The 18,002-nt window shown below is 31.6% G+C and overlaps 1 protein-coding gene and 1 long non-coding RNA gene across 2 annotated transcripts in view; one reads left to right on the top strand and one right to left on the bottom strand.

The window, feature by feature from the left end:
* Positions 1 to 18,002, top strand: part of LOC140046432 (uncharacterized) — a 64,952-nt gene that overhangs the window by 32,334 nt on the left and 14,616 nt on the right. The window lies entirely within an intron of this gene.
* Positions 12,782 to 15,808, bottom strand: LOC140047927 (NK1 transcription factor-related protein 1-like). Its single transcript, XM_072092956.1, has 2 exons — positions 15,304 to 15,808; positions 12,782 to 14,006 (listed from the first exon to the last, which is right to left on the bottom strand). Exons 1-2 carry the CDS (start codon positions 15,701 to 15,703, stop codon positions 13,471 to 13,473), a joined length of 936 nt encoding a protein of 311 aa, XP_071949057.1. The 5' UTR covers positions 15,704 to 15,808; the 3' UTR covers positions 12,782 to 13,470.

Raw genomic sequence — 18,002 nt, 5'->3', positions numbered from 1 at the left:
TTTTGTTGTCCCAGACCGGTCGGTCGGTGAACCGACAGTCCAATCAAATTAAGATCACCCATTTAACATCGTGTCTCATTCTCATTCTATAAAGTCATTAACTTATTGGTCATTATACATATTCTATCAAAAGAAGGGGAAAAAAGAAGATTCGGAAAGTTACTTTATACTATTATTAGCCCCGTTCTTAAGTTTTTATAAACATTAAAAAATCATTAAATATTTTATTTTGTAATCTTTTTTTTAATACTTTAACTTCCATTTGTAGTGCATATTGCTTGTCATCTTTTGTTGTGTTTTTGGTTTTTCTTGTGTTGAAATTTATTTTTACCAAATAGATTAATGAAATGAATGCTAGCAATTAAGAAATGAAACGCCAAGTTAAGTACGGTATTATTCCAACTTAAAAGACCAATTAGGCCCGGTCCTGATTTAAATTTAATATTGCATGTAAAATGTAAAATTATTAGAATTTGTTTCTAGAAACACTATTATAATACAAATTCAATATCTATCTGTCTGTTTATAGTGAATCTTTTTGTTTATCTTTTGTTGTTGCGAACTCTACGTACATGGTTGTTGTGGAAGAAAGACCATTAGTGTCATGTTAAAATATTGCTCAGGGTATAATTAACAAACAAAATGATTATTTCAAACTTTGGTAATTCAATTGAGGCCTAATTACTTTAATTTACACACAAATATGCTATACTTCAAGTAGAAGACACTTGTTCTAGTGATAAGCCCAGCGGGCTTTAGGGTTAGGTCCACCAGCGGAAAAAAAATCATATGTATATGTATAACTAACTTGGCATTTCAAGCGAAGGCAAACAAAATATTAAGAAACAATTTAAAAGAAAATTATTTAATTAAAGAAAAAAAATTAAAAAAAATTAATACATAAAAAAATTATTAAAAGAAAAAAAAAAATTAAAAAAAAAGAAAAAATTAAATTGACTGTAACTTAAATAGTGAACAAAATTCTTATGGCTATAGTTTAAAAAGTCGTTTTCACCCCGACCTTATGGGCGACGACTTTCTTATATAATTATTAACAGTAACGCGTTTAAAAATTAACGAGCTGATGACGCGTTTTAGTTTTAGGTACTGTATTGTGACTTTCTTCGCACGTATACAGTATTATGAAACGTTTTCGCATTCAAATGCGGAGTGATAATTAAATGATGTGCGAGTACGTTTACATTGTTCACGGAGCGTCACCAACGAAGGTAGCATGACAGCGTTGAAAAAAATGGTTTGATGACAGCGTGTGATGTTTAAAACGGTATATTAATAGTATAGTTACGATGTCTCGTTCTTTCGACGACTATTTTAATCATTTTATGTACAATTACTTAATTGTTAAATTCAATTTCGGTTCCTTTGATGTAGTAATGAAACCATTGTAATAAATTGAGGTTGTAGTTTACAAAGAGTTCGATTGTGAAAGGGTAATTTTATTGTTGTGTTTTGTCATGGAGTAATAATTACTCCATGGTTTTGTTGATTTGTTATATCCAGTGTGTTAAAGGTTTCGTAGAGAGGAAACGTTTTACCTAACAGATTTATAAACCTATTTTACAGCCCCGTTCCTATTCGTCTATATTATATTATATTATATTAAGTTAAAGCATATTGCTATAGAAAAATGATAAAGTAAAATTTACATCACGTAAAGCCTTGTCTACACTATCAAACTTTATGTGACGTGCCCATATTGACATGATGATGTCATGTGACTACCATATTTAAGCATATCACTACCATATTTGGGCACATCAAAATAGTTTGATAGTGTAGACAGAGCTTAACGCAAGATACAATTTGTTAATTAATAATATCATATGATAGATATAGACATATACGACGAGATACGCAATGTATTCAGCAATGTCCTTTCTAGTTATTGTGAATCCAACTATACAGTGTACAAATGTGTATCCATCACCTGTCTGATAACTATAAAGAAAATCTACATTTTTTTATGCCAGTTATTCTTTTTCGTCCAAATTCTAAAGTTTATTTTTTTTCTGGACAGAATTATTCACCCATTTTGAACTTTTAGGCCTACCGTCATTTGTGTTGTTTTTTAAGTGACGTGTAAGTATCCCTGTACGGGTGAATCCGCGATTTAAAGAGTCAATGGTTGTCTAATCAAACAAATATTATGTCTTGTTGTCATTAAATCTTGAGACGTCAGACCTAATATCTTACGACAATTTACTTACAACCTTAATTCATAATAAGAGAATTACATAACAAACCACGTATAAACATCCAAAGGATCTATATCAAAGAATATTGTTTTTTATTTACATATATTATATTGATGACGCAATGCGATGTTTATATCGTATTTGCTACACGTTTTTTATTCTTAAGTTCGTGTCACCTTTTATAAGTATCTTGATGGATAGAGAGGCACCGTCCAAGAGTTGAACTAACATTGATTGGATTATACAAGACCTACCCACACTCTGCATATATTATTATTAGCAGATCAGAAATGGCTAGGCCGACACCGAAAACAATTTCGACAAACCGTTTCAGATTTTCAACACTTTGGTATTATCTAATGATCTACTAAGGTACAAAACATATCTCAAAATTGTAAAATGTTGACAATAAAATAGACTTGTATCTTGTGTGATAAAACTCGACAATATACGTAGAAAACAATCGAATTCGAAAACGTTTTCATTCTAGAACTTATGAATAACCATTTTGTCTTTGAAGAAAATAATATTTCACATGTCCAATCAAACGACGTCATTATCAATAAGAACAATACAATCGTTGTGCCGTCACGATCCTATAAAATTGCCCATAAACCTGCACTTGACATTTAGGGTGGGGGATTTATCCGGTTTTCGTTTTCTGTTTAAATTTACTTGTTTTGATATTATTCTTCATTATTTGTTTGTTTGTTTTTATCTTTATACTGGGTGACCTCTTCAGTCAAAGACTGATCTCCCAGAGGGCCCAGTTGGTGATCAGTGGCTGTGATGTACTAATACACCGGGGTAACCCCCTACTCGTCTCGAAAGATGTACTAGGTTCTTTAAAGTGCACACGAGCAAGTTGTGTACACTGGACCTACGGTTTATAGTCCTTATCCGAGAAGACTCGTTCTACCACCAGAACCATGGAGTGAGTGAGACTCGAACCCCTGCCGATGTTATGGCTACGTGATTACGGTTCCACTGTATTAACCGCTCGGCCACTCACTCACCATTATATTTATCTTGATTGTTGGAAACTGGTCAATTCGCCATGACCTATAAGAATCGAATGAAAAGAACTTTGCCTCCTCATTTACTTACTTTATACTTACTTAGTCTAGGACCCGAACTCATATGACTAGATTCCTCCATAACTTCCTATCTGCCATTGTGACCAGCAAGTTATTCTCTCTGGTGGCATACCAGTATCCGTCTCTAGTATATTTCAGTGAGTGCTGGTCTTCCTTGTTTTGCAAGCCCATGTTTTGACTTGCCACAGCAGAACATCTGCAATGATTTCTTCTTCATTGCCTCATCTAAACAACTATAATATCTAACAACTACCAGCCATATAACAAAAGATTACGTGTATTTTAAATTAACCATAACATAATGATCTTAAACATAATTAATAAAAAATATTATATTACTTTTAAATTAAGAATTGACTACAAACAAAGGATTTATTTATTATTATTATTTATTTTAAATAGATAAATTAACGTTAATATCTGTATTTCTGTATTGTAACATTGTTAGTGATCATGTATTGTATGTTGATTTTGACCGAATAATGAATCGACACTTTGCTAAAGCACGGTTCGCACTAGGACGCAACTAATTGACGCAAGTACAACGCAAGCGAGTTGATCAATGAAAAGCGAGTGTTCAAATAATCAAACGCTTTATTATTCGTCAAATCACTTTTGCGCTGCGCTTACGTTATTCGTCCTAGAGCGTAAATGTTTAATCAATCAATTGATTAAGATAAGATGATAAGATTTATAAAGCGCACATATCCACAAACTGGGCGCAACGAAATGACCTAAGCGCAACGCAATCACCTAAGCGCAACGAAATTAGCTAAGCGCAACGAAATTAGCTAAGCGCAACGCAATGACCTAAGTGCAACGCAATGACCTAAGCGCTAAGCGCAACGCAATAACATAAGCGCAACGCAAGTAATTTGATCAAACACGACGCGATGGAGTGTCGCAATATAGTGTTGTTTGTAACAAATATTATTAGATCATGTACTTTGAAATTCATTACCGTAAATGCAAACATGAACGATTATATAACATTATATAAAAATATGAAACTTTGTGTAATTAAAAAAAAACATTAAGCAAATTTCCGTAAAATTTGCCATCTTGAAACGTAAACATCGAGTATTTCTTTACACATACTTTAAACAAGTTAATCAAATGAATTAAAAATGATGATAAACAAAGGGATTTATAAACGAACTATTATGAACCGTAAATATACAGGTGCTAACAATTAGTAAAAAATAATTAGCAATGAAATTTAGCTAATATCAGTCACCGTACTCATCGACACGGTCAAGTCACGTGGCGGTTCCCGACACAACACTCATCCGTATCAATAACACTAGAATAAAACACGTCGCCTCAAAACATTATAGGCTATTTATATCTACTTCTTTTACATGCTATTTAATAGTAGGCCTAATATGTACCATATAGGCCTACTATTGTATGGAAAAAATATACACAAAAGAGGAAAACCCTCTTTTTGATATATAATATTTACGTGCACTCTAATGCCCGAAAGCTCTGCAAATTGTTCTGGCTGTTTTACTTTATCGTTTTGATTTAGCTTTTTGCTTATTTTATTTTGTATCTCAATTGAAATCCAGCTACCCACAGCATTGTCATTTTGTCAGTAATTTGCCTTTGGATTTATATAATAATTTTTAGATAGGCCTTATAATGCTTTTATTTCGGTTCAAAAATTATTTGTCCGGCCATTCAACTCCTCATATATCGAACAAACGATTTCTATTTAAATCCAAAGTGCCAATATAATTGGAAAACATTTTATTTGTTTAATATGTATCAATGATTAGGCCTATTTACTTTTTTTCGTTTTATTTGAAATTGAATGTGTTAAAGATAATATTGTCAACATTACAGTTTTTTCAGGTAAATAGATTTTGTTTAGATCCAGCTTTTGGTCAAAACTATTATGTGACATTAAAATATTCAACAAAACAAATTGTAAACAATATTTTTCAGGGGGACAATACATCTTTAAGGTTTAATATAAACAAATTATAATGAGTTTGTTTTTTTTTGTTTCGCTAATGTTTGGGATTAGATTATTTTAAAGTGTTTAAAATGTATCGGTCACATTTTTTCCTCATTTGTTGTGGAAATTGAATACACATGCTGTGTAGGCCTAATTAAAACTCTATTGTCTTAAACCAGTAAAATGTAATTGTTCAACTGTTATCTTATAACAAATTGAAATTGTTTAAAACTATGATGAATCAATTACTGAACGTGAACCGCGATTTGTTGAAGAGTTAAAAATCCTTCTAAATTAACAGAAATTGAGAATGGAAATTAACAGAAGATCTGCTTAATATAAAATCCTGAATCACTTTAATAGAGAAACAAGATTGAAATTATAAATGATGAGCGTGGCCTTTTGCATTTTAAATTTACAGTGAATTCCTCGTATTAGTTTTGACACCAATACGGGTTTTAACTGTTGTCTGCTTCCTCTGTGCAACGAACACGCGGCAGATACAAACCATTCAGTCTGATTAATTAATCAAACGACCCGCTTTGTTGTGCGTCATTTTTTGTTCAATTCTATGCCTCATTGGGGCTTAATTAAACAAGGATAAAATGAATCACTTAAAACAGATTTCTTAAAAACTACATAGGAAGAATGCAAAAACAAAATAAAAACATTTGACTAAGGGTAGAAAACATGATACCATAAATTTGACGCGCACGCGAGCGTATAATCTGACCTCAGCGTTCGGTGGTGTGCTCAAAACAAAATAACATTTAATGTGATTATGTGCTATTCAAATAATCTTCCATTTTCATGTTTTGGGAACAATGCAATTCTAATTCAATAATTGTTTAAAGATGTATTATCTCTCAAAATCATGAAAAATGAAGATTAATAAAATCAGACTTTGAATAGGCAATTTTGTAGTTTTAATAAAGTTAATCACATCCACAGAAAAAAACCTTTTTTTTTCACTTATATAGACAAAAAAAAAAAACAGTTAGGCCTAAAAATCCACTGCAGGCTGCAGCCAATTTGACTATTTTTTGCTTTAAATTACAGTTTTTTTTATACTATTATGGAACATCAAAATGGCATAATAAAAAAAAAAAAAATTTTTTCAGGATATTATTCATTAACAATAATCCAAATGATGTTCTATCTTAAGGCAAATTGCTCTGATTAATTATTACGATCTTCAAAGTTTGATATAATTCATCATAATCGTCATATCATGCATAATTGAAAGAGAACCAATCTATTAGGCCTAGATTTGAAATGGAATTTTAGTGTTTTCGACAGGTGTGAACAAGCCTTATTAACAAAACATTGTTATTAATTATGATTTTTATTTATCACCTCGAGTAGATCCATTAGAAACGTATTATAGGCCTTCGAAAGTTACTGTATATCATATTTTTGTCGTTTTGATTTCTGTACCGCATTTTGCTGTCATAATTCGTTTTTAAAATGTATTTGTCGACATCGATGAGTATCGCAAAATGATCATAAAATGTTATGAAATGATATTATCAATGTTTTTACGCGCACTTATGGTTATCATCAATTTACGCGCACGTGTGATTGCATTTAACGCTTTTACACTTATGATTATTATCAAAGTTTGTACGTTGACGAATTATGGTCCTCTCATGAAAAATCTCGAAAAACAGAAATATACATCGATCAACTAATGATGTTGGTACTTTATGACCAATTTAGTATCACCAATATCTGTATTGATTTAAAATGAGACACATAAACGCCCTCATCCATAAAATCTAGAAACAATTTGTTAATTACTAGGCCTATAAAAAATTATTTTATTTTAAAGAAAATAATAAAATTCTTAGTATGAAAAACGTATTATGTATAGGCTTATAGTCGGAGTAGATTTGAACCAAAGTAGATCAAGTAAGAGTTCAACAACTTCTATAAACAGGGATGGTGTATTCCTTTGTTGATATTGAGATTGTAGGCCTACGAAAAGAGTGCTCAAAATATTAATTATAACTTAGGCCTATAATTAATATAAAATGTTGATAAATTTATAAAAGGAAATGTTTAATTAGCCAAACGAAAACACCGAATGAACGTAAACAATTATAGGCCTAAGCCTAAGATGGAATCTCTGTGTAATGTGTTTGACGGTGCGCAAGCCATGAACTTGGCTGTACTACCAACCTGATGACTATTTTACGTCTGCCACCTGGGGCATAGATATGTCGATCAATTAATTTATTTTGAATTGGTCACCTAATAAATAGAAAACATCGTGCAAATTATTAGGCATAACATCTAAGCCATACTTAGCAACCGCTTTCGCTTTTCACGCTCGGTGCAAAACCAATGGGGCGTGACGCGTATCGGGCTGTCAAAAAGAAGCAAAACTAGAAAGTTAAAAAAAATGTGGCCTGAAGCAAATACAGTTAATAAAAAACATACGTAGAAATGCGAATTACAGTTCATTCAACTGTATATACTATTAGTACTAAATAACGTGTTTACAGAAGTACACGAATCGTAGTAAGAGTAATGTTAATTCGTTTAATTTGTATTGCGCGAAGATACATTATCGCCATGGAATTTAAAAAAATTTATTAAATACAGTACATCATTCAGTAAGAATCATATTGAAAGAGTGACAATTAAATAAGTTTAATTTAAGTTTTGTAAAACATTAATTAATTAATATGCTTATAATTAACGATGGCCACACATACATATTATTATTATTATTATTATTATTAGTGTTATTATTATTATTATTATTATTATTATTATTATTATTATTATTATTATTATTATATGAATATTTATAAAGCGTCAATTCAAAGACCGAGGTACAAAATCAAAGGCGCTGGGCATGTTAATAACGGGAGGGGGGATTAAGTAGCAGGGAGGGGATTAAGTAGCAGGGAGGGGATTAAGTAGCAGGGAGGGGATTCAGTAGCAGGGAGGGGATTAAGTAGAAGGAAGGGGAGTAAGTAGAAGGGAGTGGAGTTAAAGGACTCCAGAAAAAGTTACGAACTTAAATTATAGTTCTTAAAGATCAAGACGGCTAAATACCACAATATCGGTCACATAGTGGTTTTTAATTGGATTAAATTTAATAGAAATTGTATTCTTTTATAATATTTTTTTCTAGTATTTTGCCATATACTCCTCTGTATGTATGGTATATGCAATGTATCGTGCATTAATTGATGAAAGGCTATGGTTTACCTAGCTGACCACTAATAGTGTAAGATACGTGTTGAATTAATTAATGTATACATTTCCTGTTTATTTCGATCTTGTATTTGGTTGCTACAAATTTTTCCTACAAATCTGTACGCCTTCTAATGTTCGTTCGTGTGAGTTCGACGAATCGATTAAGGAGGATCTGAAAGAGTACCGGTAGGCCTAAGCATTCTACCGAATAAAATACATAATTTAAACATAATTACGATAGCTCAATTGAAACAAAAACAGTCATGTTATGTTAGCGAAAGCCAATTTAACAAACAATTACTTTGGAGCTATGCTAACGAGCTCCGGAAAGTTTGCTATGTACTGAACCCGAACCACGCATGCTATTCAACTTTGACCAAATCGTATACTGTAACTAAATTCATATTACATTCGTGTTCAATTTGTCCCAAGTCAATAATTACGTAGCAATGTTATCAATATAAAGAATTTCAGAGCGAAAATATGAAATTCTACTGAGCGTAATCCTATGGAACGCTATAAGTGCATTAATTATAAAATAAAATAACTGACATTTAAATATGGATTCTGATTTATTGCAAATATATTTATATGTTGTAAACTCAACTAATGTGGTGACAGTGACCATGAATAGCAAACAAATACAATTATTGAGAATGTTTTTGTGTTAAACTGCATAAATTCGTTGTATGCGTCGCGTTTTAACTCTTAATTAATACAACCTGTTGATTACTGTAACAATAACCATAAAACTCTTAGTAAAAAACATTAGTGGAAAGTTTTATTAAACTCTTATACGCTCGTTCGCTTAAATGTCAATATTGATCAATTGTCATGAGTTACTAATAAATGATATATTTTGGCAAATAAAGCAACTTATTAAAACCATTTAATTGTACCAGAAAGTGCGGAATAGATAAAAAATGCGAACATTATTATTGTTCTTCAAATTAACCTACTTATTTCCCGTGCAACTAAATAATTTTTTCATAAGTTTGTTTACATCGTTAGCATATGTAAAGTACTAATAACATCAAATTCGAACAAATCGGCGACATATTATATTAAATTGACGTGTTTCAATGTAATTACCAATAATATTTTGCTAGAATAAATATAAATGCAACATAACGATGTAACAGTGTTTGGCATTAAGTCTCTTTTGATTGTAATTTATCATTATTAAATTTTGATAAAACATAAGAGGCGGTTAATATTAAAAGATGAACTCCACCAATGATACTAAAACCGCATACACCACGTGACCCTCACATTCTAAATGCAAAAACTCTAACAAAGAATTATAGACAACACAATAGAAAAATGATTATAAATTGCGCGCGTAGTAGGCCTATAAACATTATTACATATATATATATAATAATAAAAATATTATTGTTTAAGAATGTGTTTACAGGAGTACATGAATCGTACCTGAACAAAATAGTACTTTTTGGTGTCCGAAACTTTTAACCACTTAACCACCGCATTGAGTTAATTAGCCTATAACTCTTTCATGTTTTGTTCCATGTTCAATAATCCTGGTGAAAAATGAAAGCAAATATACAAGTATACAATGTATCACAGAGATAGTAAAAGTTTATTGCGTAATACTCAGAAAGAATAAATAATATAATAAATTTTAAACACAATGGAGACTTGAAGCAATGATAATTCTGAAACAAGATGTTGTAATCGAACATCTCATTAACATCTCATTAACATCTCATTAACATCTCATTAACGAAATTTCCAATTTGTTTCTTTGGTGTAAACATTTCATTTTTTCATTTCATTTATTTATTCGACCAAAACACAGATACATAACAGAACAGAAACAGAGCACAATGGTCAGGGGCAACCAAAGCAAAACAATTACTATAACTCAAAGAGTTAGTTGCCCCTTAAAAAACATCGAAATATAAAAAATATTGCACCAAGAAAAACATTTGTACAAGCTTATAAAAAGTATCTTAAGACTCAAAATGAGTATAAGGGATCGGTACATAAATATACAAATTTAAAAGATAAAAAGATTAATAATATTCATATGGTGTAAATAAAATTTCAATCGCAGCATATGTAATGAAATAACTTGTTTAATTTTGCATTGACTGTGTAAAGTTTTTTACTGTTTTCGCAGTAAAATAGAGCAATTCAAATTAGGCACAATTATCAATTATCAATTATCAATTATCAATTTCCAAAGATCTTTGTAGGAAAGTTTCATTAATATAGGCCTTATATAACAAGAACCAATTTGGGGGATTCGGCACGGATTGCACTTGGTATTGCAGGGGCTGTTACTCTGAAATACCCTTTTTTTAATTTTATGGTCTTAACGGAAGCAATGTATTGTTACCTTCGTCATATTGTTTTTATGACTGTGTTATATCGTGTCACTAACTGTATACTTGACTCGCGTTAATAAGGTCGAAATTTGCTATACAACCAACTTGAATGAATCAACATTATACCCCAAAATACAATGGCGATGGGTGAGATACTTTGGCTTTTCCAATTACAAGGGGCACGGGATCGTCTCCTTTTGATACGATTATATCCGGTAGTTATATTTAGTACAGATGGACTAATTACCATAATTGAGAAAAAAAATTAACGTCAGTTTAAGTTTGTTGCTTAGGTTAATTAAAAGTCAACAGTTAATCGTAAACATCTATTTATGTTTTGAATTTACACCATAACCCAACTCGAAGCCAACTGATATTATACGAATCGGTTTGAATGTCAATCTTGTCTTTTCCATAAACGTTTACAAATCTGTCGGAAATATTACAGTATTTTTTCTACCAACCGTTACCGTATTTTTGCCGCCAACATTTCGATAAACTGAGAGAAAATAGATTGATGTAAACGTTACCTATAATTGTTGTATCTTACGAATAGGCCAATGTAATGCCATATTGGGATGTAATGTCATATTGGGATGTAATGTCATATTGGGATGTTATGCCATACTGGGATATATTATTTTAAAAAATGCAAACAAATTAAAAAAACTGTTATTGTCCAATTACATACACAATACATACAATTGGAAATGTGTCATTTGATACTCTACATACATAACAAGTAAAAAAATATATAGATTATACTGTACATCATTCACACAAAATTTGTTACAACAACAAAAATAAAAAAGTAAAATATAAAAGAGCACACGTAACTTAAACTAAAACTTAATGCATTGTGTTGAGGAAAGACTAGGCGTATTGCAGATTATTGCAAATTATTGAAGTAAATATGTACCATATTAAAATATCATAAAAAAATACTCTATTTAAAAAATGTAAAAATGCCATACTGGGATTTGTGCCGTAGGATAAAATAGATTTCCTCACTATAGATTCGAGGTAGGCCTAAATGGTGACACCTTGATACCCAAATGAAACATACCTATGTGTGTATATGTTCTATGATTCCTTGTCCTTTGTGGACGTTACATGGTCGTCTCCAAGTTTGGCTACATCTAAGAAGTTACTGGTCTTTAGCAATGAATGATTTCCCTGCTTGTCTTTACCTGCTTCTTGCTTTTCTTTACGTCATGTTCCCAGTTTCATTTTCCCCTTTGTATGCACCCGATTCCGTGTTTGTTATCTTCCAAATGCGTGTAGAACTATACGATAAATGACAACATGGATTCTGTATTATCTCTGATACAGATGGACTAAAAAATCATGTTAGTATCCATATTACTTTTCTTACGTTGATTGTAGTTTACTTTTCATTTTTTTTAGACCTATTAAAGTTTACCAAAAGGTTCCCCGTCAGTTATCATACTACTGTTAACCATAGTACTACTATCACAGTACCTTTATCAATTTCTATAATTTTATAAGACCACCAAAGCACAACAGGTTTTTTTATTGGTGTTTAATAGAGGCTATGACTTCAATTTGATTATTCTCAGTAATGCTATTTTCTTAGTACTGTAGGCTATTAGGGTATAGTTTTATTCATAGATATTTTTTTTTCAAAGGTCGTAACCTTTGATTGGCCACGCAAAGTCAATCGTTTTCTGTCTATTTCTTGTTTAAAAGCACTTTTCGTCCGACTCACCATGGAGGAAATATATTTAATCGTTTCAAATTAATTAATTAATCAGTATATCGCCGGCCGGTTTAGAATTCATGTTCATTGCATGTTGTGTTTATATTTATCTATTTATTTCTTCCATCGACTCACTATAGGATCTCCTTCTGTGCATCACTCGTTAAAAATACAGTCTCATTAAATAAAACAAACAAAAGTATATTTCACATTGCAACAGTTCATATATTCATATATTTATTATTTTTCTAAAAAAGATCAACATCAGCATGATGGTATTGTTCAATACATACACATAATTTAAAATAATTTGAACATATTTACTAAATCAATATCGTCTGTGTTCCAAACAAACGTGCGAGTTTGCAAACGATTTGTTAATATCGTCTGAAAACACGCGCGCTTTTTATAACGTCATTTTTATATTCAAACATACTAAGTTGACAGTACAAAATATTGTACATTTTGTTGGATCGAATCAAGTATTTCATTTAGTTTGAGAATAATTTAGTTGTTTTATTTCGGTTTTGTTTAATTGGATAGATTTATTATGAAAACAGTTTACTTCTAATGCACAGCACATGAGTGAAAAGTGGATCATATTAATTTACAGACAAAAAATAACATAGGTATAGTTTGTATATTAATAGTATGGATTTAACAATGATATATACACTGTAAAATTCTATTAAGTAACGATATATCTTTCTTCATGTACGAATTATAATGACTGCAGTCTTTTTTCCCCTAACAATCACATATTTCACAAAAGAAAAACATATAATAAAGTTAACTATATATAAATAGAGCGACCAAATCCTGTCGGACCCTGCTCGGTAGGTTTTAGGGCAAGAAAGATGGTCGATTTTAAAATAAAATATTTCTGAGTCTTTATAAAAGTCTTTAGTACGGTCTATAACGTAGCGTGTCCTAAGTACGGATGAAAATGATGCGCCTGTGATTGCATTGACGTGTATGGCGAGCCTAAAAGATAAGGTACTGCACCAGCACTATGGAGTCCATGCCATACTTGTGATCCGTATATTAAACTAGCTGTATAGTTGCTGGGTAAGCTAGCAGGGATGGGCGTCGTGGCGTGAGTGGTTGGCGCGTTAGGGTCCATGCCTGGGTTCTGCTTCTTCCATTTTGTTCGCCTGTTTTGGAACCAGATTTTCACTTGTGTTTCTGTTAAGCTTAAAGATAACGCTAAGTTCAATCTCTCACACACAGATAAATATCTTGTTGTTTTGAATTTGTTTTCCAATGCAACTAATTGTTCATACGTAAATGCCGTTCTAGCTCGACGCGGTTTTCCGGCCTTGTCGTCAATTCGTTTACGTTTTCTACTTTTTTCGTCACCGTCGTCTTCGTTGGCGGAATCTGATTTTGTACTTTCGTTATCGTCTACATCAATCAGTTCTCTTGGATCATCATCGTAAACTTGGGAATCTACATAAAAACAAAACGGTATAAATACATTAGTACACTGAAATATTGTTTTGTTTACGACTCGATTAATAAAAATCATGTAATATGTCGATAAGCCTGGATGCTATCTGACGTGATACTTTAATTGGTTTCATAGCCGTGCTTCCAATATAACTCTATATTTCATGACAAATCTCCATCACAAATCATGTGTTAAAGATAATTCTATAATGATTTGCAATTAACAAGTACACAACTGTATTTTGTAAACTCGAGGGAATTATTATTTATTGAATTAAAACAAAAAACAGGTAATTTCATCCGGTACATGTTTAGCAAAAACGTTTTGCGGATCATAGGGAAATACATGAATTACCAAGGGTATACCTCGTAATGAGTTGATGATTAGACATTAAATTATGGTGTGCGAAAAACATACTCATCCAGAACACATTTAGAATTCTATAATTGGTAGAATTATTTAATACGTTACGGGGATTACAGTTACTCAATAGCATTTAACGTAGTCTGATAAAATCAATTTGATTTTATTCTGCATGTCATTTACCAGATATTTTTATTTATAGATATTTACAGATAACAAATAACATAATGTTAATAAAATTGATGAAGATAGGACTATAATTTATTTTTAAAACACAGTTTATGTTTTTAAATATCAGTGTAGGCCTTGTTATTTCGTATCAATATCACGGTGTATGTGGAAAATATTCGAGGACATGTTTATACCAATGTTTTTAATTATGATCGTTGTTTGGCCTAGACGTTTAACAAAAAAAAATTGATAGGCCTACTGACAATTACCACTTTATGTTATTGTTCAAAATATAATATTTATTCATAAGAATTAGAATATTATTTTAAATTTAGATAGACATAAGATAATCTTACTCTGCGAATAAATATATTTTGAAAATAAAACTGTTCTAAGGCTATAGTACAGATCTGAAGAAGACACATTTTTATGATTAACTAATTGCATATTTCCCTGAATTAATTGAATAACTTTAGTGTTGTCTTTTCCTACAATTAGTAATGTGAAGATCAGTCATTCTGTTAATTAATGTTTAATTATGAAATAAACTATAGAGTACAATATTTAAATGTAAAATATTATCTTTATGAGTTAATAATGCGTTTACTAGGCCTACAAAAAAGTACCTGAAACCATCAATCCATCTACAATTGAGAAGTGGCTTAGATATTATAGTACATGCTTTAGTTAGATCCCATTACAATACAATTGAATAGACCTACAATAAACAAATACACAATTAAAAAACGATTATGTATTTACCTTTGTAACATTCGTTGTGTGTTTCCATTCGTAACCTGTTGTCTGTTTGATCGTCTGAACAATATTCGTATTCGTTATCGTCTGACGAAGAAGGTGATCCGGGTTCTCTTCCCGCATTACATCCAGTAAATTTATTCGGATCAAGAATGTCTAATACAGAAAATGGTGTAATTCGAGAAATAGATTGTCCATGGTTTTGAGGTTCAGCAACATTTTCTACTTTGGGTACTTGTCGTTCTTCTACCGGTTCTGGGGTTGGACTAAGCCGACTCTTTAGGCTAGCGGTATGAACACTGTCCTCCACGTGCGGGGATGATACTTTGTTGTACTCCTGTGCGACGGTACTAAGCGCCGGACTTTTGCACGGCGATTCATCCATTCTTGAGCAGTAATCAAGCATTTGAAAATTCAAGAAAACACTAATAAAAACTCAACAAGTATTATATAACAGAAAATAGGTAACAGAATATTTCACTCAGCAATTGTGCGTGTACGTTGTAGTATTTCGATATTATCATACCAAATGATTGTGTTGAGTTTTATAGTAAGTTTTCCACTTAATTCATTGACTACTCTGAAACGCGTTGATTGGTTAATTGAAGAGCGCATGCGTTGATAAAGTCACCGATTAAATACAATAGGTGGAATACAATTACAGCAGACTTACGGCCTATAGTATACGGATCAGTGGTAATAATACGGTTATGACCGCGGTACTCATTACAAGGGGTAATTTTAATTGGCCGGTAAATTAACTGATAGGACAGTGGACACTAACTGTTGACTCGAATGCTTGCCTCAAACAGTTACCTGAAAAGAAGACTATACCAATACAATGTAACGCCTTTGTGTCGGATTATTTTTACACACAGGAGTACAAGTGACCAACAACGGGGCAATTTCCACAAATCCAAAGAAATCAAATAGCAATAAAAGAGCATTCACGGGGTAGAATAAGGTGTCGGCGAGATCAAATAAGCCGCCGGTACTTGAATTGGAATGTTATTCTCCTTAAGTGTTAGTCTCAATTACCAGTCGCTGTTGGTTCTTCTTTTTATGAGCACGCGTGTTCTAGTTATCACATTAATATTTTTTATCATTGCTAATATCTGTCATTCAATCCCACTGCTCTGGGTAACTTTTAAAACAACGCAATCCCCAACTCCTTTCAAGAATGTTTCAGTTTGTATTATTACAATTTACATACTAGATCTTGAAAATATATTTAGACAAGTTTGATAAATAATATGATTTGATGTGATAACATGAAAGATAATATGAATGTGAATAAAAGTGGTGCTTATGCCACAAAAGAGAAAAAAAAGTATAATATGCTAAAACAAAATTAACGAAACTGTTGCAGTTATGTATATCCAATTTAAAAAAAATCGGTATTAATGATTTAATATAAGATTATTTGTAATTCTTTTTTTGTCATCTTTTTAGTACTTAAAGTTGGATTTGTTACGGTATTTCTTCGTTATTTGTAATTTTATTCGTCGTACTATACGTTAATAAATCAAACATCAAACTTATCGGCACTGGTTCACAGTTATTGTATGCATCATTTGAGATTATGTAACATTTACCGTACAACCGTAAAATTGTATAACTCTATAGCCTAGGCAATATTGTTTTGTTTAAAACGACACTTAAACATTGCCGTCGGGCTGGTAGCACCTTTAACTGACAGATCTTAGTTTCGAGTACCTGCTGTTCGCCAAACATATTTCCAATAGCCTACAGTAATAATTGGTCAGTTCTGTTATATTTTAAATTACACTCGTAATTAAATTTTAAGAATAATTCATCAATCTGTGACTATAACTTCAGAAACAAAAAGGCCATGCTATATATTACGGCCGCGTTTACACTGTCGATACTCTCTCTCTCTCTCTCTTTGAGAAATTTGACATTTTACTTTGAATATTAATTTATATTTTATTGATATTTGATTTTGTATTTTTGTTTTTCTTTCAAATTTATTGTACGTGTAAATGTTAGGCCTACTGTTTGTATTACTATTTTGATATTGCTATAAATGCAGCCCCATCGGCTTTAAAAAAGTGAAATTTTCCAAATAAATTACTATGTTGTTTTCCTCGCTTGACGATTACACTGTTTAACCCGTACTTTTGAAGTACAATGCAATAATGTTTGACATACGGTAATTAACATATTATACAAATATGTTTTTCTATCTATAGGAGATATCCTGCTATCAAACAACGATCATAGTTGTAAATATTTCCTTGAGCGAGTTTAGTTGAGCAATAAATACACAGTACCGAATAGCAAACTCCTTTCACAAGTTTTATACCTGATTATGAAAACTAGCACTTTCAATATAATGATTCTATCAGAGTTCTGTGATCATTAAACGTGAATTTAATTACCCAATGTAAAGGAACTATAACTCCTTTTGAGTTTTTACCGCCTTGTTTTCACCGCCCGATACATACTTTTTTAATTTGTAGGCCTACTTGTATATTGCATTCATGTATTTCCGCGTTGAAATACACACCGCTTTAAATCACTAGCTAATTACGTCATAATAATAAAGCAATTAATTTTAATTTATCAATTTGCAGTGACGCAACGAACGCCAGTGTAGTTGGCTGAATGTGTTGATCGGGTTGGAAACGAGAAGCTAGGCTGGTATAGACGTATTTTTACGAGTACAACGAGCTTTGAAGTTT

The sequence above is a fragment of the Antedon mediterranea genome, chromosome 4, assembly GCF_964355755.1.
Source record: "Antedon mediterranea chromosome 4, ecAntMedi1.1, whole genome shotgun sequence".
Taxonomy (NCBI): Eukaryota; Metazoa; Echinodermata; class Crinoidea; order Comatulida; family Antedonidae; genus Antedon; species Antedon mediterranea.
Note: the sequence above shows the minus strand (reverse complement) of the source record. Positions and strands in the feature narration are given on the sequence as shown.